At 45.8% G+C, this 21,771-nt stretch overlaps 2 protein-coding genes across 2 annotated transcripts in view; one reads left to right on the top strand and one right to left on the bottom strand.

Moving 5' to 3' along the window:
* LOC141182808 (uncharacterized) overlaps positions 1-21,728 on the top strand; it is a 431,479-nt gene extending 409,751 nt beyond the window's left edge. Inside the window, exons 2-7 of the mRNA XM_073660931.1 lie at positions 15,489-15,638; positions 15,768-15,947; positions 16,030-16,153; positions 16,237-16,334; positions 16,532-16,622; positions 19,794-21,728. Coding sequence (XP_073517032.1) covers positions 15,546-15,638; positions 15,768-15,947; positions 16,030-16,153; positions 16,237-16,334; positions 16,532-16,622; positions 19,794-20,785 — 1,578 coding nt within the window. The 5' untranslated portion in view covers positions 15,489-15,545 and the 3' untranslated portion in view covers positions 20,786-21,728. The remainder of the gene's footprint in view (positions 1-15,488; positions 15,639-15,767; positions 15,948-16,029; positions 16,154-16,236; positions 16,335-16,531; positions 16,623-19,793) is intronic.
* Positions 1-21,771, bottom strand: part of LOC141182804 (uncharacterized) — a 141,440-nt gene that overhangs the window by 42,361 nt on the left and 77,308 nt on the right. The gene's annotated exons all lie outside the window — the stretch shown is intronic.

The raw sequence follows: 21,771 nt of genomic DNA, 5'->3' as shown, positions 1-21,771 counted from the left end.
GGAGCCCATACATTCTGCTGCCTCCAATAATATATACCTGACAGCAGCCCATACATTCTCCTGCCTCCAATAATATATATCTGCCAGGAGCCCATACATTCTCCTGCCTCCAATAATATATACCTGTCAGGAGCCCATACATCCTGCTGCCTCCAATAATATATACCTGACAGGAGCCCATACATTCTCCTGCCTCCAATCATATATACCTGACAGGAGCCCATACATTCTCCTGCCTCCAATAATATATACCTGACAGGAGCCAATACATTCTGCTGTCTCTAATAATATATACCTGACAGGAGCCCATACATTCTCATGCCTCCAATAATATATACCTGACAGGAGCCCATAGATTCTCCTGCCTCCAATAATATATACCTGCCAGGAGCCCATATATTCTCCTGCTTCCAATAATATATACCTGACGGGAGCCCATACATTCTGCTGCCTCCAATAATATATACCTGTCAGGAGCCCATAAATTCTCCTGCCTCCAATAATATATACCTGACAGGAGCCCATACATTCTGCTGCCTCCAATAATATATACCTGACAGGAGCCCATACATTCTCCTGCCTCCAATAATATATACCTCACAGGAGACCATACATTCTCCTGCCTCCAATAATATATACCTGATAGGAGCCCATGCATTCTCCTGCCTCCAATAATATATACCTGACAGGAGCCCATGCATTTTCCTGCCTACAATGATATATACCTGACAGGAGCCCATACATTCTGCTGCCTCCAATAATATATACCTGTCAGGAGCCCATACATCCTGCTGCCTCCAATAATATATACCTGACAGGAGCCCATACATTCTCCTGCCTCCAATAATATATACCTGACAGGAGCCCATACATTCTCCTGCCTCCAATAATATATACCTGACAGGAGCCAATACATTCTGCTGTCTCTAATAATATATACCTGACAGGAGCCCATACATTCTCATGCCTCCAATAATATATACCTGACAGGAGCTCATAGATTCTCCTGCCTCCAATAATATATACCTGCCAGGAGCCCATATATTCTCCTGCTTCCAATAATATATACCTGACGGGAGCCCATACATTCTGCTGCCTCCAATAATATATACCTGTCAGGAGCCCATAAATTCTCCTGCCTCCAATAATATATACCTGACAGGAGCCCATACATTCTGCTGCCTCCAATAATATATACCTGACAGGAGCCCATACATTCTCCTGCCTCCAATAATATATACCTCACAGGAGCCCATACATTCTCCTGCCTCCAATAATATATACCTGACAGGAGCCCATGCATTCTCCTGCCTCCAATAATATATACCTGACAGGAGCCCATGCATTCTCCTGCCTACAATGATATATACCTGACAGGAGCCCATGCATTCTCCTGCCTCCAATAATATATACCTGACAGGAGCCCATACATTCTGCTGCCTCCAATAATATATACCTGACAGGAGCCCATACATTCTCCTACCTCCAATAATATATACCTGTCAGGAGCCCATAGATTCTGCTATCTTCCAGAATGTATGGGCTCCTTCCAGGTCCTGACTGCAGCCCATACATTCTAGTGTCTTCACTAATGAGCCAGCTAGAATGTATGGGCTGCAGTCAGGACCTGGAAGGAGCCCATACATTCTAGGCTCAACCCCGCCACCACATATATGGCTGTTCTGTGCGCACAGGAGCTGTGATGAGGTCACAGGAGGGGAGGAGTCAGGGGTCACATGATCAGGGGCCTCAGTGGATGCAGGACTCTGCTGTGCTGGTTGTCATGGTGCTGGATGAGCTGAAGTTTATGTGTGGGGTCTGGAGGGGTTTACAGTGTGGATGTAGCAGAGCAGCGTGTGTGCGAGGCGTACGGAGCGAAGCCGCGCGTGTACGAGGCGTACGGAGCGGAGCCGCGCGTGTACGAGGCGTACGGAGCGGAGCCGCGCATGTACAAGGCGTACTGAGCGGAGCCGCGTGTGTACGAGGTGTACGGAGCGGAGCCGCGTGTGTACGAGGTGTACGGAGCGGAGCCGCATGTACGGGGTGTACAGAGCGGAGCGGCAGACGAGGAGCACGGAGCGGAGCCGTGTGTGTATGAGGTGTACGGAGCACATATGGGGTATCAACGTATTCAGGAGAAATTGCACAACAAATGGTATGGTGCATTTTCTCTTTTTCCTATTCTGAAAATGCTAAATTTGGGCATAAAACAGAAGTTTTGTGGTAAAAATAAGATTTTTTTATTTTCTCGGCTCAACGTCATAAACTTCTGTGAAGCACCTGTGGGTTCAAGGTGCTCACCACATATCTTGATAAATTCCTTGAGGTGTCTAGTTTCCAAAATGGGGTCACTTGTGGGGGGTTTCCACTGTTTAGGCACATCAGGCGCTCTTGAAAAGCAACATGGCGTCCGCTACCGACTCCAGCCAAATTTTTGTTGCAAAAGTCGAATGGTGATCCTTTCCTTCCGAGCCCTGCCGTGCCCTCAAACACTAGTCTTCCACCACATATGGGATACCAGCGTATTCAGGAGTAATTGCACAACAAATTGCATGGTCCATTTTCTCATGTTAGATTTGTGAAAATGTAAAATTTTGGACAAAAGTAAAATTTTTGTGGGAAAAAATAAACTGTTCATTTTTTTCCATTCACATTCCATTAGTTCCTGTAAAGCCCCTGAAGGGCTAATAAACTTCATGAATGTTGTTTTGAGCACTTTGAGGGGTGCAGTTTTTAGAATGATGTCACTTTTGGGTATTTTCTGTCATATAGACTCCTCGAAGTCACTTCAAATGTGATGTGGTCCCTAAAAAAATGGTTTTGTAAATTTTGTTGGAAAAATGAAAAATCGCTGAACTTTTAACCCTTATAGCTACCTAATAAAAAAAAAAAATTGGTTCCAAAATTGTGCTGATGTAAAGTAGACATGTGGGAAATGTTATTTATTAACTATTTTTTGTGAAATATCTCTGATTTAAAGGCATAGGAATTGTGACATTTTCAAAATTTTCGCTAAATTTCCATTTTTTTTTTCACAAATAAACGCAAGTCATGTCAAAGAAATTTTACCAATGTTGTGAAGTACAACATGTCACAAAAAAAACAGTCTCAGAATCAGGGAGATCCGTTGAAGTGTTCCAGAGTTATTACCTCATAAAGTGACAATGGTCAGAATTGAAAAAAATGGCCTGGTCACTAACCTACAAAGTGGCTCAGTCCTTAAGGGGTTAAACGGAGTATAATTATTATTATAATAATTGTTATTATAGCGCCACTAATTTCTTGGCGCTTTACATGTGTAAAAGGGTATGCATAGCAAACAACGAGTACAATAATTTGAACAAAAATGAGTCAGTGACTGGTACAGGAGGAGAGAGAACCCTGCCAGCGAGGGCTCAAAATCTACAAAGGATGGGTGAGGATACAGTAGGTGAGGGAATATTTGACACGTTCCCTAAAAATTTCTGGCTTAGTACCGCAGTAATATCTGATGTATGACGACCACGGTTTTAGGTACTGGCCTTGTAGTATGGTATTGGTCAGCGACCAAATATGAATAGTTTGGAACAACACACAACTGCCAGACTTTAAATGGAGTATAAAGAACGCCTTGTAAACACCACAACACACGGCTCCGTTTCATACACCACATACACACGCGGCTCTGCTCCGTACACCTCATACACGCACGGCTCCGCTCCGTACACCTCGTACACGCAAGGCTCTGCTACGTATGCCTTGTACACGCATGGCTACGCACACCTCGTACACGCACGGCTCCACTTCGTACACCTTGTACACGCACGGCTCCGCTTCGTACACCTTGTACATGCTGTGACGGATCAGCTCTCGGGTAGGCGCAGTTTCACAGAGGAATGCAGCCTGCAGGTTCAAAAAGAAACTGGTGGTTTATTAAATGTCCATAAACCAACCAGGAAAACAAAACATAACAGCCTTTTTCTGGCACAAAAAGGTATAACAGAAAAAAACTCAAAATAACCCGTCCATATGCAGCACGGCTTCAGCCGTTTAAATGTAGTGCTTTTCTCTGCCTCCAGCAGACTCTGAGCAGCACATGCAAGGTCTGCTCACCTTGCACAACACACAGCACAATGAGACAGGTGCAGCTGTCTTAAATCAGGCCTTCCAAGACCTGGACTGGTGGTAAGTGAGCAGCTGTTCCCACTCCCAACTTTTTCAGCTGCTCGTAAAACTCCGCCCTTTAATCCGGGTCCATTAACTCCCTCTCAGCACTATGTGTGCTGGAGCCTGCTTCTTCGGGTCCTACATAACCGAAGCTTGGTAATTCGGGGACACATACCTCCCGTCGACGACTTGTGCGGTAGCAACCTTGCACACCCCCCCTCTGCCCAAAGCCGGGGCTTGGCTCCTTCTGCCACCATACAATAGACCCTTGACAGGGCATCAGCATTCCCATGTTGTTTCCCAGGCCTATGCTCTACCTGGAAACTAATATCTTGTAGGGCTAGGAACCATCTAGTTACTCGGGCATTGTTCCCCTTCTTTTCTCGCATTCACCTCAATGGGTCATGGTCTGACGCTAACCTGAAACTTCTACCTAACAGGTAATATCTCAAAGTGTCCAACGTCCACTTGATGGCTAAACATTCTCAGTTTCCAACTGAGGTACATTAGAGGGTGTTCCTCTCCGTTAATCTCCTGGGACAAGAATGCTCCCAGCCTGACATCCGATGCATCCATCTGGACCACAAACTCTTTTGAGAAGTTGGGAGCCACCAAGACTGGCTGTTTACAGAGGGCCAGATTCAATTCCTGGAAGGCCACTTCAGCTTCCGTGGACCACTTGGCCATAGCTGACTTCGTCCCTTTCAGCAGATCCGTCTGCTATCAGGGCAAAGTTAGGGACAAATCTTCGATAGTAGACCACGATGCCTAGAAATGCCCTGACCTGCTTCTTCAAGAGGGGCTGTGGCAAGTTCAGGATCGCCTCGACCTTATTTATTTGTGGTTTTATTTCCCCTCTACCAACCATGTAGCCCAGATACTTGGCTTCCTCAATCTCCATGGCACATTTCTTCGGGTTGATGGTAAAGCCCGCCTTCCTTAAAGCATCAAGTATGGCTTGAACTTTTCTAAGAATACTTTCCCAGTCCTGGCTGAATATGACAATGTCATCTAGGTAGGCCGCTGCATACTTTTTGTGGGGTGCTAAGATCCGGTCCATGGATCTCTGGAAGGTGGCCGGAGCTCCCTGCAACCCAAACGCCATCCTGACTTATTGATAACCGTCTGGCATTGAGAAGGCCGTCTTCTCCTTGGCCTCTTTGGACAGGGGAATTTGCCAATATTCTTTGGTGAGGTCTAGGGTGGTGATGTACCGAGTGGGTCCTAGCCTTTCGATAAGCTCATCTTCAAGACCTCGTTCAGCTTCCTATAGTTATTGCAAAACCGCGATTCTCCATCTGGTTTCGGCACTAAGACTATAGGACTGGACCAGACACTCTTGGACTCCTCAATGACTCCAAGGTTCAGGATCCGCTTCAACTCTTTCGAGATCACCTCTCTGCGGGCCTAAAAAGGTTTTAGGTTGACACGAACATGAGGCTCTGTGAGTACTTCATGCTCTATGACCCGAGTGAGTCCTGGCAATTCTGAAAACAGGTCTTTATTTCGCTGTAGAAACTCTTTGCACTGTTGCTTTTGGGCACGTGACAGCGACTCTGCCACCTTGACCTCTTTCACATCAGCGTCAGGCTCAGTCACTAAACACGAAGCTTCCACGGGCTCCCTATCTCGCTATGGCTTAATCAAGTTGACGTGGTACACCTGGTAGGGTTTCCTTCTCTCTGGCTGGTGGAGTTAATAGTTGACCTCACTAACCTTTTCAACTATTTCATAGGGGCCCTGCCACTTCACCAGGAAGTTGCTCTCCACTGTAGGTACCAGCACCAGTACCCGATCCCTAGGGTTGAAGTGTCTCACTCGTGCCGATCTATTGTACACCCTAGATTGCGCCTCTTGTGCTTGGAGGAGGTGCTCTTTCACGATGGGCATCACCATGGCAATTCTCTCTTGCATTTGGGCCATGTGTTCGATTACACTCCGGTAGGGTGTAGACTCCGCCTCCCAAGTCTCCTTTGCCACATCCAGGAGCCCTTGGGGGTGTTGGCCATCCAACAGCTCAAAAGGGGAGAATCCAGTAGAGGACTGTGGTACCCCTCTGATGGAGAAGAGACGGTATGGAAGTAGGCAGTCCCTGTCTCGGCCGTCCTTCTCTACGATCTTCTTTAACATGTGTGCTGGAGCCTGCTTCTCCGGGTCCTACATCAACGAAGCTTGGTACTTCGGGGTCACATACCTCCCGTCCATGACCTCCGTACACGCGCGGCTCCGCTCCGTACACCTCGCACACGCGAGGCTCCGCTGCGTACACCTCGCACACGCGCGGCTCCGCTGCGTACACCTCGTACACGCGCGGCTCCACTCCGTACACCTCGCACACGCGCGGCTCCGCTGCGTACACCTCGTACACGCGCGGCTCCGCTCCGTACACCTCGTACAAACACGGCTCCGCTCCGTACACCTCGTACACACGCGGCTCCGCTCAGTACACCTCGTAGACACACGCGGCTCCGCTCCGTACACCTCGTAGACACACGCGGCTCCGCTCCGTACACCTCGTACACACGCGGCTCCTCTCCGTACACCTCGTACACGCGCGGCTCAGCTTCGTACACCTCGCACACGCGCGGCTCCGCTCCGTACACACGCTGTTCCTTTCTGTACTCCTTGGACGCGCGGCTCCGCTCCGTACACCTCATGGACGCGTGGCTCCGCCCCGCACACCTCGTGGACGCGCGGCTCCGCTCCGCACACCTTGTACACGCACGGCTCCGCTCCGTACACCACGCACACGCGCGGCTCCGCTCCGTACACCTCGCACACGCGCGGCTCCTCTCCGTACACCTCGAACACGCGCGGCTCCTCTCCGTACACCTCGTACACGCGCGGCTCCGCTCCGTACGCCTCGAACAGACGCGGCTCCTCTCCGTACGCCTCGTACACGCGCGGCTCCGCTCCGTACGCCTCGTACACGCGCGGCTCCGCTCCGTACGCCTCGTACACGCGCGGCTCCGCTCCGTACGCCTCGTACACGCGCGGCTCCGCTCCGTACGCCTCGTACACGCGCGGCTCCGCTCCGTACGCCTCGTACACACGCGGCTCCGCTAACCTATTGGGGACCTATGCTGCCTATTGGGGACATTTACCTGCCCATTGAGGACCTATGCTGCCTATTGGGGACATTTACCTGCCTATTGGAGACATATGCTGCCTATTGGGGACCTATGCTGTCTATTGGGGACATTCACTTGCCTATTAGAAACCTATGCAGCCTATTGGGGACATTTACCTGCCTATTGAGTACCTATGCTGCCTATTGGGGACATTTACCTGCCTATTGGGGACATTTACCTGCCTATTGGAGACCTATGCTGCCTATTGGGGACCTTTACCTGCCTATTGGGGACCTATGCTGCCTATTGGAGACATTTACCTGCCTATTGGGGACCTATGCTGTCTATTGGGGACATTTACCTGCTTATTGGAGACGTTTACTTGCCTATTAGGAACCTATGCTGCCTATTGGGAACATTTACTTGCCTATTAGGAACCTATGCTGCCTATTGGGGATATTTAACTGCCTATTGGGGACATTTACTTGCCTATTGGGGACTCTCGCACCACACCAGTCTGAGCTTGAGATAATTTGTTAAACAATGCCTTCTTTCTGTTCTCCAACCAGATCCAGACTAACTGATACACACTTGCATCACTTGTTACGACAAGTGTAGCACCCTGAGGATTCGGCTGCTACAGGGGTATTGCACCTCAACCCAGAGGTGTGATATTCCACTCCCGGGTAAGGATGGAGTGTGGAACTGAGCTCGGTAGGCTGCATGCACTACACACATCCCATTTCCGAGGAACAGGCCGACGGTACTCCCACTTAGAAATGTGCAGGTACGACCGAGTCTGTTCCTGGCTGGAGTGGGAGGGGGGTGGTACATCCCAAGTAGTGTAGGGGCAGATAGGGGGAGCAGCCTGGGTAAAGATAGGAGCTCATTGGGTGCTGGTCACCTGAGCTCACACATAGAGGGTGTATATAAGGTGGGCACCATCAGAGATCAGGGTCAGTCAGCCACAGTCAGTCAGTCTGTGAGGAGCCAGAGGAAGAGGAGCAGAGCAGCCCTAGAGAGAGAGAGAGAGGAGAAAGAAGGAAAGACCCAGAGAGGGGACAAAGAGAGGACTCTGAGAGCCCAAATTCAAGCTACGGGTGAAGAGTCGGCATTAGGGTACCGGAACCCAAGCTGGTGGGGGCAAAAACACACCCCAGCCAGAGACCGGAGGCCGTGGGCAGCGTCTGCCACGGCCACCCACCACATCCACCACGAAGGCATACCACGTGGAGGGTCAGGGAACCCAAGGCCAAGGGTCACCCAACAGAAGGCCCGAGGGAGCTGGACCTGGGTGGATCAATAGTGGGGACGGCCAGAGAAAGGACAGAAGGAGAGCTCAGGGTCACGCTCCGGACTCGCTTGGGGGTTGGCTGGATCCAGGACCTGGTGGACGCAGCACGGCTCGGGAGGTCACTTGAAGCTGGAGTGACCGGAACATCAGCAGTGAGTAAATACCCTAAACTGCACAACCCGACTCTGTCTTCATTTAACACCTATGCTGCACCACCACAACCCCCATCCTCTGCACCTGACCCCCTGAGGCTATACCCCACCCGTTGGGGGTTATACCACCAAAAGCTGCACCTACACCATCAGCCTCAGCGGACCCTGCTGCAGCGGCGGCCATAGTGACCGCAATACAACGGGTGGCGTAGTCGACAATAAAGAACTTTATAACATCTGTAGGACTGCCACATACAACTGAGTTTGACACCCTGGGCACGGACCGGGTCACAGCCACTCGGAAGACTACAACTCCCATCTGATCCGGCTCCGGATATTCCCCCTAAAGAATATGGCCCAGGGGGCGCCTCACAAGCAGTGACAAATATGGAACCGGACATTGACCATCTCATTAGCCAAAAGCAGGCCCATAGTTCCCATTGAAATACCGGTAAGTTTGTTGATTTAACTTTACTTCTTCTTCATTTTAAATATTATATTTGTTCCCGTTTTGTTTTTTTACTTCAAAATAAGATATGTGCAGTGTGCATAGGAATTTGTTCATAGTTTTTTTTAAAACTATATTCCGACCCTCCAATGGTCTGAGGGACAGTGAACTGGCCCCCTGTTTAAAAAGTTTGAGGACCCCTGGTATAGATATATTGACAACATTTTTATCATCTGGTCAAGGACGAGTGAACAATTTCTTGAATTTGTCAGAGAACTCAATATCCATAGAGTGGGCCTTAGATTTATGTCCGAGTTTAATTAATACCAGTTTCCTTTCCTGGATGTACTAATCAAGAAAGTACGGGATGGGAGCCTGGGCTGTGGAGTTGGTAAGCCAAACCTTCGACTCCTACTCCTCAATTTCCATGACACCGACACCGACTCCTACTCCACGACTCCGACTCCCTCATACATGGCTCATGTTTAAGTGATAAATTTACAGTAGGACACATTTTTTCTCAGCTAAAACTCTAGACCCTTAGATCAGGAACAGGACAGACATTTATAGGACATTTCATAACTTTCCCAAATTCTTATGAAAAAATATTACTCACAAACTGCATTGAACTACTGTGCCCAATTTATTATGTATTTTAGGAGTCGGAGTCGGTCCATTTTACACCGACTCCAACTCTGACTCCACAGCCCTGGATGGGACCCTAGGGACACTCCTCTACCATAAACTATTAAAGCGGGATAGCCACCACCCCATCCTACTAAAAAAAAAAAGCAATATCCAAGGGCCAATTTTTACAGTTGAGAAGAAACTGCTCTAATGTCACAGATATTAATATACTGGCAATAGACATAAACACCAGATTCAAGGAAAAAGGTATCCACAGTACATTTTGGATTCCACACGATTGTTTGCAGAAAAACAGGAGAGACAGACACTCCTCCATACCTAACCAAGACACCAAGAAAAATATGGGATAACACAAGTAATAGGAACTTGTGACAATCAGAGTGACCATATCTTTAATACCTCAGAAAACACTAGGATGTACTTGTGGCCGACCTGGACCTGAGGGTGCTGTGGAATCCACTCCCACAATAACTTTTAGAAAGGGTTGGTCAATTAGGGACCGTTTAGTGCATAGTTTCTATAAAAACCTGCACCCAAGGGGACATGGCTAGATAGAAGAATCTGTGGTTTCTTTAGATGTGGAGAAAGTTGTACATGTAATTGGATGAGACCATGTAAATCTTTCTCGAGTTCCTCTACATGTGAAACCCTTTTCCAGAGGGATTATTCCAACTGTAAAACCTCAGGACTTGTATATGTGGCCACATGCATCTACCTCCTAGATTATGTATGCATGACCAAGAGGCAGTCTAGGAGGAGTGTGGGGGGCATTTGGGCGAAATACGCCATGGTCGGGTGTCACGGGTGTGTCTGAAGTGACATACAGTGCAATGCAGACAGCTGCCTAGATAGAAGGCTGTCTTTAGGACCCAGCGACTACCTCCCTTTAGTCTGGGTGTATATATACCTGGTGTGTCTAGGTGGGCGTTGGAGGTTATACTCATTTCTACTTGGAACTTGGCTGAAGCAGCATCACGTCCTCTTTGGAGTCTTGAGGCCGTGTGCCCTGTTGGAGTTTCTTCTAAAGCTAAGTTGTAATTCCCCTGTGTTGTCTTCCCCTTTTGTCTTTAGAGTGCTAGCGGTGGTTGACTAGTGCTCATCTCCTTCCACCCCCAGCTATAGCCTTATGCCGGGGATAGTAGGGCGAGGCACATGATGGATGACAGCTGCAGAGGCTGTATAGGGACATTATTGTGAGACAGGGTGACGCTAGTCCAGATTAGGAGGTCACCTCTTCCCCCTTTTCCCTAGTGTCTGGGCTCCCTTTAACTTTCCCCTCTGTGTTGCACTCACACCTGGCGTGACTCTCTGTGTTAAACTCACACCTGTTGTGACATTATAACTGGCCGAGCACGTTTTGGAAATAAAAAAAACGACACAAGATTGACACTTTGTTTTTTTTTCTTTGTGTGTTTTTGGGGATGCACCTTTTTTTTCCTGACTCCCTTTAGTATGGGATCAGTTGCAGAGCAGTTCCGCTGTCTGTCTCTGGAGGTGAATGCCCTCTGCTGTGAGGTTCTAAGGTTCTGCAGCGGTTACAGGCCGCCAATGTGGGGGTCTCTGCGGGTAAGCCTGTCCAGCCTGAACCCAAGGTTGCCCTCCCGGACAGGTTTTTCAGGAGGTAGGGACAAGTTTTTTGTGTTTAAGGAGGCATGCAAATTGTACTTCAAACTTCGTCCCTACTCCTCCGGTAATGAGGAGCAAGGGGTTGGTATTGTGATCTCTCTACTGCAGGGTGATCCTCACTCATGGACATTTTCATTACCACAGGACTCAGTTTGTCTCCAGCCTGTGGGGTTTTTTTTTTTGAGCTCTTGCCCTCATCTATGATGATCCTGACCGAGTCGCCTTGGAAATGTACAGTTCAGAATTCCGTAGATGGGCTACGGATTCCAAATGGAATGACTCAGCCCTTAAAAGTCAATTTTGTGAGGGGCACACGGAAAGGTTAAAAGATGCCTTAGCTGTATATGATACCCTTCAGTCCTTGGAGGATGCCATGTCTTTGGCCTTACGTCTGGATAAACGCGTTCGGGATAGACGGGTGTGACCTCCTTCTCCGGGGCCTTTTTGTCTCGGTTGTGTACCTGCCAAGGGAGTGGTCTGGGGGTGAACCAGTACTGGGGGAGGTGGAGGAACCTATGCAGTTAGGGGGTGTCACTACATCATACATCTCCCCAGAGATTCGCAAGAAAAAAGGCGTATTTTTTTTGTGGGAAAAAGGGACACTTTGTTGAGACCTGTCCTTCAATTCCTAAACAGAAAGACTATATTAACTCTCGGTAGTCTGGAGTTGGATAAACAAGGGGTGCATTTGTGGCCAAACTGCAGTTTCCGCTTTGTCCTGACTGCAGAGGTTGTGCTAGAGAACAAAATTGAAAAAATTACGTAGAACCTCTTGAGCCCTCACCTCTACCACCGCCCCCAGTAATGGTTGATGGTAATTTGGAGTTCAAGATTTCGAGAATAGTAGATTCTTGTGTCCAACGTCATTCTCTACAATACTTGGTGCACTTAAAAGGCTATGGTCCGGAGGAGAGGACATGGGTTTCAGCGTCAGAGGTGAACGCTCCCAGATTGGTTCGTTATTTTCACACCTCTTTTCCTGAGAAACCCGGTCCTGAGTGTCCGGATGCCACATGTAGAGGGGGGGGTACTGTCACGGGTGTGTCAGAGGTGACAGACAGTCGCCCTGCAAGGGTTTGCAGGAGATCTCCATGTTTGGCAATGCAGACAGCTGCCTAGATAGGAGGCTGTGTTTAGGACCCAGCGACTACCTCCCTTTAGTCTGGGTGTATGTATACCTGGTGTATCTAGGTGGGCGTTGCCAGTTATACTCATTTCTACTTGTAACTTGGCTGAAGCAGTATCACGTCCTCTTTGGAGTCTTGAGGCCGTGTGCCCTGCTGGAGTTTCTTCTAAAGCGAAGTTGTAATTTCCCTGTGTTGTCTTCCCCTTTTGTCTTTAGAGTGCTAGCGGAGGTTGACTAGTGCTCATCTCCTTCCACCCCCAGCTATAGCCTTATGCCAGGGATAGTGGGGCGAGGCACGTGATGGATGACAGCTGCGGAAGCTGTATAGGGATGTTAGGGGGAGACAGGGTGGTGCTAGTCCAGATTAGGAGGTCACCTCTTCCCCCTTTTCCCTAGTGTCTGGGCTCCCTTTCCCCTCTGTGTTTCACTCACACCTGGCGTGACTCTGTGTTGCACTCAAACCTGGCGTGACATCGGGACACCTCATTAGTGAGACACATGAACAGTGCATATTGAGGTGAAACAAGAAACATCTCCTTTTGCATCATTGAGGTGGTTAAACCCAATGTGAGAGGAGGTGATCTAAATAGATGTATCCTCAAAAAGTAAAGTGAGTGGATTTCTAGACTGGATTCACTAGCCCCTAAGGGACTGAATGAGCAAATTTCCTATGCCTGTTTTGTATGAATACAGCCCCATCCTGGATTACATTTTTGGATTTTATACTCTAACCATTGCTACTCAGTTCCCTGTGAATGAGGTTCACATATTGTTTTACTTCATCAAGAGATCTGAGCCTCTATATCAGAATTATTTCTGATCAGTTATATCCCACTTATACTATTTAGTAACTAACAAGTGTGGTGATCCTTGTGTATCTCTAATTATGCAATAGGAGTCAAATATGACCATTTAGGAGTATGATAACTACGGGCATGTGCAGTCACAGGTACAAGTGGCGCGGCGGCAATCAGTTTATCTGGTGTTTCAGCATAAAGCACGTCACTTCCGGACATGGACACTAGGTGATGGACATTATCGAACCTCTAGCTCATGAGAAGTAGCGTAGGCGCGGTACATTATCGTAGACAGACTCTATTCTGTATATCCTGTGACAATTCACCTCTAGGAATGGGAATGGGTCTCCTAGTCTGGGAGGGGTTTTGGATGAAGTGGGATATTTAAAAATGGACACCTGGCTATTAGGCACACTATGCTGAACATCATGAATTATCATCCCTATATCAAGCCTCCTAATGAACCTGTTGGGGAAATGCTTTGAGGCCGATTATTGAAACATTCTCTGAGTACCATACCCTTTCCTTTATACATATTGTAGGGGTTTTACTCACTGGGGCACAATGGGAGGAAAACAAGAGGCATGTTCCTTTAAAATTTCATGTGAGTTTATTACTTCATAAACCCAGAAGCCAAGCAGAAAAGCAAATAGCCTTTAGATCAGGCAAACAAAGTAAATGTCCTTAGCCGGTCTCTGCTCGCCCAGGCCTGTGCGGCACACAAGCTGGGGTAGCGTCCAGTGTCCTGGCTTGGTCTGAAGACAAACATACACAGGAGGCCTTCTCCCTCCAAACACACAGACCATGTGCCAAACAACAGCCTCCATTTTATAGGCTGTTAACCACACCCAGAGGTGAGGTATGTGGGTAGCTGGACCCGCCCATTCTCTCTTAGCTACCCGTAACCCGGCTCCCAGGTGCACCAAACGATCCTCTTAGTGCTTATGTGTCCTAGAGAAACACTCCGGGTTACATCACAGAGACCAGCCATCTCTGTGACACATGCCTCCCATTGACTATGCAACCATTAACCACATTGCAATACATATATGGTTTTATGATTACCCCACGGCTGATGAATGGGAATCTGTCACCCCCTGGGACTTATCTGACCTCTAATATTGGCATACAGGTGATAGAAATGTGACTCTATACTTACCTGAATGCCTCATATAAGAGGTCTGTTTGCTGTGAAATGGCTTTTTATTCAGTGAAGATTCTGATGCTTGCTGGCCATGGGGTAGTCGGTGGAGTGGATTCCCTTTAATAAATACTCACTTAGCCCCATTCTTCGTGCAGATACTAATAAATACAGGACCTATGAGATTTTTACCATATGATAGTTGGATAGTTAGGGGTGTATCATCCATAGCAGCAGCCCACAGGGCCACTATGGTGCCCGTGAAAAAAACACAGAATTTGAGCTTGGTATAAGTTGGTATCCATGCAGCACATAAATGCATGTTTACTATGGCCATAAATCAGAAAAAAACTATAAGAAGAAAAATGATCATAAACCCTGCTGTAAATAAACAAATAAATAGCAAAAGTGCATTTAAATAAAATAGGGTTCTTAGTAACACTGTTTTTGATCAAAAATAGCATGAAAGCTATCCCACCATGGCAAGATGAGCCCATTCGGGGTAGTCCTACTCTGTTTAATATTAAAAACCTTACCATGTATCAAAGCCTCAAACTTCTGTGTGTGAATCAGACCTGAGATCTAACGTGATAGAAGATTACAGTCCGGGGAAGACGGGAAACATTCATATAGACGGCCGGTGGAGATGTAGTCAGTGAAGAACTCTGGCCAAATATGTTTGTAGAGCCGTAGTAGAAGATGAAAATTTCGTCCTCTTTATGAAGTAGTTATTTCTCATGTCACGTGTAATGAATATCTCCTGCAGTATTGCGAATGCCTATTGCAGTGTCAGTAAATGAGACGAGAATTAGCTTTATGGAAGATGAGTCTTTGAGAAATGTGTTCAGCTACCGACTCCGAGGAAGAAACTGCTTGCTGTCTGTGGCCTAAAATATATAGGTTTTATTACTAGATGTAAAGCAGAAAACTAAATACTGTAAAATAATAAATCTCATATGTTTCCCTTATTATGTCCAGTAATTGTATTATTACACAGGATCTTTATGATGTTACATTGGCTCATCATCTTCTTATTCAGGTCCCTACAATATCAGATCCTCTCAGTGAAGATCTTCTATTTAAGAGAATTTTCCTTATGGACCCATCAAAGATGGATATGGATAGAGACAAGATGGCGGAGAGGATATTACACCTCACCCTAGAGATCCTCTTCCGACTTACTGGAGAGGTGAGAGATTCTGATGACATCACATTACATCATTCTTATCTATGGGAATAACAGATGGACAGAACTGGAGAGGTGAGGACTCTGGAAATGTCTGTAGTTAGAGTTATTAATGTGTCTCTCCATAACCAGGATTACACAGTAGTGAAGAAGACCTCTAGTGAGCGCTGTCAGGACCCTGTGTCTGAGGGATGGGGAAGACCCCTGAGCCCAATCACAGGGCCTCCACCTCACCCCCTGATACATGAGGACATCAATGACCAGAAGATCCTAGAACTCACCTACAAGATGATTGAGCTGCTGACTGGAGAGGTGACACTGCTGGGAATGCTGGGACATTATACAGTATCACTATGAAGGGATTGGGGGATGACTGTATCATTGTATGTGTCAGGTTCCTATAAGATGTCAGGATGTCGCTGTCTATTTCTCCATGGAGGAGTGGGAGTATTTAGAAGGACACAAAGATTTGTACCAATACGTCATGATGGAGGTTCCCCAGCCCCTCACATCACCAGGTAATAGACAGGACTAAATACACACGGCCTATAATTATCTGTATGTAAAGAATGAATTCAGCCGCTGTATGTGTTTCCTCCAGATCTATCCAGTAAGAGGACAACACCAGAGAGATGTCCCCGTCCTTTTCTTCCACATGACTGTAAACAAGAAGATCCCAATGTTCCTCAGGATCATCAGGTAGATGGAGAGAAGGTGTCATGAGATCTCCCCTATGATGTGTAGACGGCTGTGAAGGTCTTGTGTACAGTCTTGTTTTATCCACCAGTATTATGTGTTTTATATTTGTGTAATGAAAATGATGGAGTTGGCAGGATTAGAGCTGATCATAGATGGGACTTCTCATCTGTTTGTGACTTTTACAATATTTGTTTCAGGGTGAAGATCTGACCCATATTAATACTACAGAGACATATGTGAGGGGTGATGAGCGGTGTAAAGAGGAGATTCCTACATCTGACTACCCAGGTGAGTGGTAACCACTAAATGCTGAGAAGTCACAGATTCTTCTCAGTCACCGGCTGTGGCTGCTTTATCGGTGGTGTAGTCCGGCCGTATCACAATCATGTGATCACCATTTTGCCTCTAGACATTCTCTTCCATCCAAAACAGTTCAAATGATTTTGGGCATTGAAAACCCTTTTCCATAGAACTTACAACCTGGAGGATCCACCTACTCACTGTGATTAGGAGACGTTACCTGCCCAGATCTGTAAACCACAAAGCCAGAAAATCACTTGAAGAAAAATATTATGATGGGCCGTAAGAGAAAGCGAAGGGTAATGATGATGTTGGCTTCCTAGAACCCTGATATCTTTTTGGATGAATCTACCTTCTCTCCCTTCTGTGCTGCTGAATGTGCTCATATGGTCCCTACAAGACCAGGTCCAGTCTTTACTCTATACTCACAGTTTTGACTATAGTAGTTATTGCCCAAAACACTCTTATTTAACCCCTTCCTGCAGCCAGTTTTGTGTTCCTATCTGGGCCCATTTTTCAAATCTGACGTGTCACTTTATGTGGTGATAACTTTGGAATTCTTCACAAAGGATAATAGGAAACAAATGGACCTTACAAATAATATTTCATCTTCTCTTGAATCCGACAATACCTTGTATGCAATTGTACACTACTGTCTGGCCACATGGCAGGTTAAGAAGGGAAGGAGCGCGATTTAGCTATTTGAATGCAGATTTTGCTGGGATAGTGTGCAGACACGATGTATTGGGGACACTGTTCGTTGTCACCTGGCAGCTCAAAAGATGGCCACCACGAACAGGCTTGGCTCTATCTACTCCATTTTCCTGATCCCAGCGTTTGCCTTGCTCATCACCCTTTAACCCCTCTACGTGGATTTGGACTTAGACAGAGACTCCCTGAGCTTGCGCCACGGTTTACCTGCTGTTCTGTGGAGTGAGATGACAAGAAGAATAGTCAGGTAGACGGATCAGAACCAGGAGGGCAGAGAAAATACAAAATCAGAAGACACAAGAGTAGTCAGTAGTCGTGCCGAGGTCACAACAGGACACAAATACACAAGCCGGGGGCTGAGCGCAGAAGACTGAACCAGAGGAGAACAAGGCTGGATCTGGCCGCTTCTGGTAATATGCACAAAAAGCAAAGCCACACTAAGAAGAATTAAAATTCCCCCAATATTCAAGAAAAAACACAGCAAAAAAGGGCAGCAGTGTTTACCTGCCCAGATGTTCAGAACTAAATGCACTACCAGGGTGCAGTATACCCACATAAAGATGGCGGCTACACAGGTGAAAAATACTGATGAGACAATCACTCACAACTAACCTACAATCACTCACAACCTACCATTTCATGGAGGGGTGACTGCTTAGTATTTGAATTACTCACAAAAAGGCTTGTATAGGGTTCTGTTCACACTAAGGTGCACAGTATCCGGCTTACAGCCTATTAGTTACGCCTATACTATTAGATTAGGCAGGCTGCCCGGTACTATCCATATATTATATATGCATTTTTGCACTTTTTTTATTCCAGGGTGCAGCCAGGCCCATCAGTGCGGGCATTGTAAACTGTGTCTGTTCCCATGGGGTGCACTTGGATAGTACTGGGCAGCCCACCTAATCTAATAGTATGGGTGTAACTAATAGGCTGTAAGCCGGATACTGTGCACTACCCTAGTGTGAACAGCACCCTATACAAGCCTTTTTGTGTGCAATTCAAATACTAAGCAGTCACCCCCTCCATGAAATGGTAGGTTGTGAGTGATTGTCTCATCAGTATTTTGTACTTGTGTAGCCGCCATCTTTATGTGGGTTTGCTGCACCCTGGTTTAGTTATGACGATCTGGGCAGGTACACACTTCTGCCCTATTTTGCTTTGTTTTAGTTTCTGGCAATATGCTTCCAGCTTTAGTAGGGTGCGGTGCTCTCCAGTTAGCTGAAGCAGGGAGCAGATTACTCCAGCTGGACAGCACACACACCCATACTACCAGACTGGATGGTACTACTGGTCCCAGGCACCCTAATCTTAGTGGCTGGACAGAGCCTGCGCCGCCCAGAGCTTCTGGTTCTGACGTCTCCTCCATCACCAGCGCCGCCTGCAGGATGAATAAGGCGGCTCCTGGTGACAGAAGCAGATGTTGCAGGAGCAGATCCCAGAGGAGATGGGACCCACCATTTGCAGAAGCCCTAATGTGACCAAATTGCAGAGAACCAGAACAGTAGAAATCCCCATAAAGTGACTCCATTTTGGAAATTATAACCCTCAGTGAAGTAATCTATAGGAGTAGTGACTATTGTGACTCCACAGGCACTTTCTGGAAATTAGCACGCAGTGGATGTTGGAGAGTGAAAATTACAAATATATAATTTCATTACCCAACACATAGTGCCCAGATTGTGCTCCAGGAGACACACACCGTAAATTAAGTGGGTTCTTCTCACTATAGTAATACCAAATACATGGATGCTGAGTGTTGTTTGGGCACACTGCAAGGCTCAGAAGTGAGGGGGAGATTTGACTTTGGGAGAGCGGATATTGTTGGATTGGGTTATGGAAGCCATGTTGCTTTTCAAGAGCCTTTGAGCCACTAATAATGTGGAAACCTCTGGTTTTCCATTGACAGATAATGACCCTGACTGGGGACTTGTTTTTTTGTGAGATGAGTAGAAGTTTTTATTGGTATTATTTTTGCCTACATAACATTGTTTGATGGCTTCTTATTCCATATTTGGGAGGCAGAATGAACAGTTGGACACAACGCTCTACTGGTTCCTCCTATGAGGTTTTCTATTAGACTGTGAACTGTCATTCTGTCAATAACTTCCCATTTCTACAGACATTTTAAGTACAATTAACACAAGAATCCCATAGAAAAATAAATAAAGATTGCATACCACTTCTAAATCAATCACATCCCTGGGCTACATGCTAATCCAGGAAAATGAAGAGATATATGCTCAAGTTTAAATATTCCTCTATATTTTAGATTTGTGTCTATTAAAATTGATTTTTAAACTTGAGCATATATTTCTTCATTTCCCTGGATTAGCATGTAGCCCAGGGATGTGTTTGTTTAGACATTTTAAGTAGAAATGTTCAAAAATATAAATTTCAAGGATATTTTATTCAAAATTAATAATTGTTTTTTTTTCTTGGCAGATGACTGTACCAGAAGATCAGAGGGACTGGAGATTTTTAAATCAGACGATCTTAAGATCCCACAGGATACAATTGAAGTGAATGCCATTACTCCAGATATACCATCATCCCTTCACAGCAAACATCAATCATCTGATCCTATGAAACAGGTCCTGTCTTCTGATTCATTACCGACTGCTAAGGAAAATAAAAAAAAAAAAATGAGCATTACAAAACGAACTGCTCCTAAAGCAAAGAAGACATTTTCAGGTTCAGAATATGGAAATATTTTTACCCTCTCAAAGTCTATTCTTAAACATCAAAAAATACACACAGCGGACAATAGATTTTCTTGTTCCATATGTGGGAGATGTTTTAACCAGAAATCAGATTTTAATATACACCAGAGAACTCACACAGGGGAGAAGCCTTTTTCATGTTCAGAATGTGGGAAATGTTTCAACCGGAAAGCACGTCTTCATATCCACCAGAGAACCCACACAGGAGAGAAGCCTTTTTCATGTTCAGAATGTGGGTTATGTTTCAACGAGAAAGCACATCTTAATAACCACCAGAGAACCCACACAGGGGAGAAGCCTTTTTCCTGTTCAGAATGTGGGAAATGGTTTAACCAGAGATCAGATTTGATTAATCACCAGAGAATTCACACAGGGGTGAAGCCTTTCTCATGTTCAGAATGTGGGAAATGTTTTAACCAGAAATCACATCTTGTTAAACACCAGAGAATCCACACAGGGGAGAAGCCTTTTTCATGTTCAGAATGTGGGAAATGTTTTAAACAGAAATCGCATCTTATCCTACACCAGAGAACTCACACAGGGGATAAGCCTTTTTCATGCTCAGAATGTGGGAAATGTTTTAACCATAAATCACATCTTGTTAAACACCAGAGAACTCACACAGGGGAGAAGCCTTTTTCATGTTCAGAATGTGTTAAATGTTTTAGCCATAAATCCGCTTTGGTTAAGCACCAGAGAACCCACACAGAGTAGAAGCCTTTTTCATATTCTTTTTTTTTCAATCCAATAAATTTGAGTATTTTTTTCATTAGTTTTTTTTTTTTGACAAATCAAGAAACCAGTACATACAATAATATATTAACATACCATAGGGATGACATAGATGCATCTCTCCTATATATCCTTTCAGCTTGCCCATTACCGTCTGATAACTTGCAGTGACTATATCTTACAATTAACATTCCACATTCTTGAAATCTCTTATATAACCATAATATTGTAATAAACATTATAATCCTATACACATATAGGTGTGCTATATTACCCATACCACATGTTAAGGAATTCCAATGCACATCATAATGAAACATTAGACCTCGCCAATACCTCCTTCCCCCATAAGTCATTGTCTCTCCAACAATAACCCCCGTGATGGCATTCCAGGTGTATCCAACCATAAGCCCCATATTTTCTCAAATGTATTCATTGAATTTTATTTTTTACATAACACCTTTTCTAATCTGATAATATTATTTATCCTATTTTTGAGTTCACTAATTTCTGGAGGTGAGGGGTTAATCCATTTGGATGCAATATGTTTCCTAGCTTGAAATAAAATATGTGAAATCCCTATAGAAATTGGGTCAAATTCCATATCATCTTCTAATATACCTAATAGACATTTTTTGGGTCTGGTTGAATATCTATTTTATACACCCTCTTTATAATAGACAGAACTCCTTTCCAGTATTTACCTAACTCCCGGCATTCCCATAGCGTATGTAATAGGCCCGCAGCATCCATGTTACATCCTGGACATTCAGCAGCAGTCCGGTATCCTATGTTACATAGGAATCTAGGCGTCTTATATTTCCTGTGTATTAATATGATCTGGGAAAATCTCTGCGCCTCATATAAAGATAATTGGGGTACCAGTTCTAATACCTCTCTCCATTGGTCCTCAGAAATTGGACCTATATCTCCATCCATTTTTGGAAATACGACCCTTAGTATTTCCC

The sequence above is a fragment of the Phyllobates terribilis genome, unplaced genomic scaffold (genome assembly GCF_046119375.1).
Source record: "Phyllobates terribilis strain yellow unplaced genomic scaffold, ASM4611937v1 Scaffold_36__1_contigs__length_13169755, whole genome shotgun sequence".
Lineage (NCBI taxonomy): Eukaryota > Metazoa > Chordata > Amphibia > Anura > Dendrobatidae > Phyllobates > Phyllobates terribilis.
The sequence above is the reverse complement of the archived record's forward strand: the minus strand, read 5'-3'. Positions and strand labels throughout refer to the sequence as shown.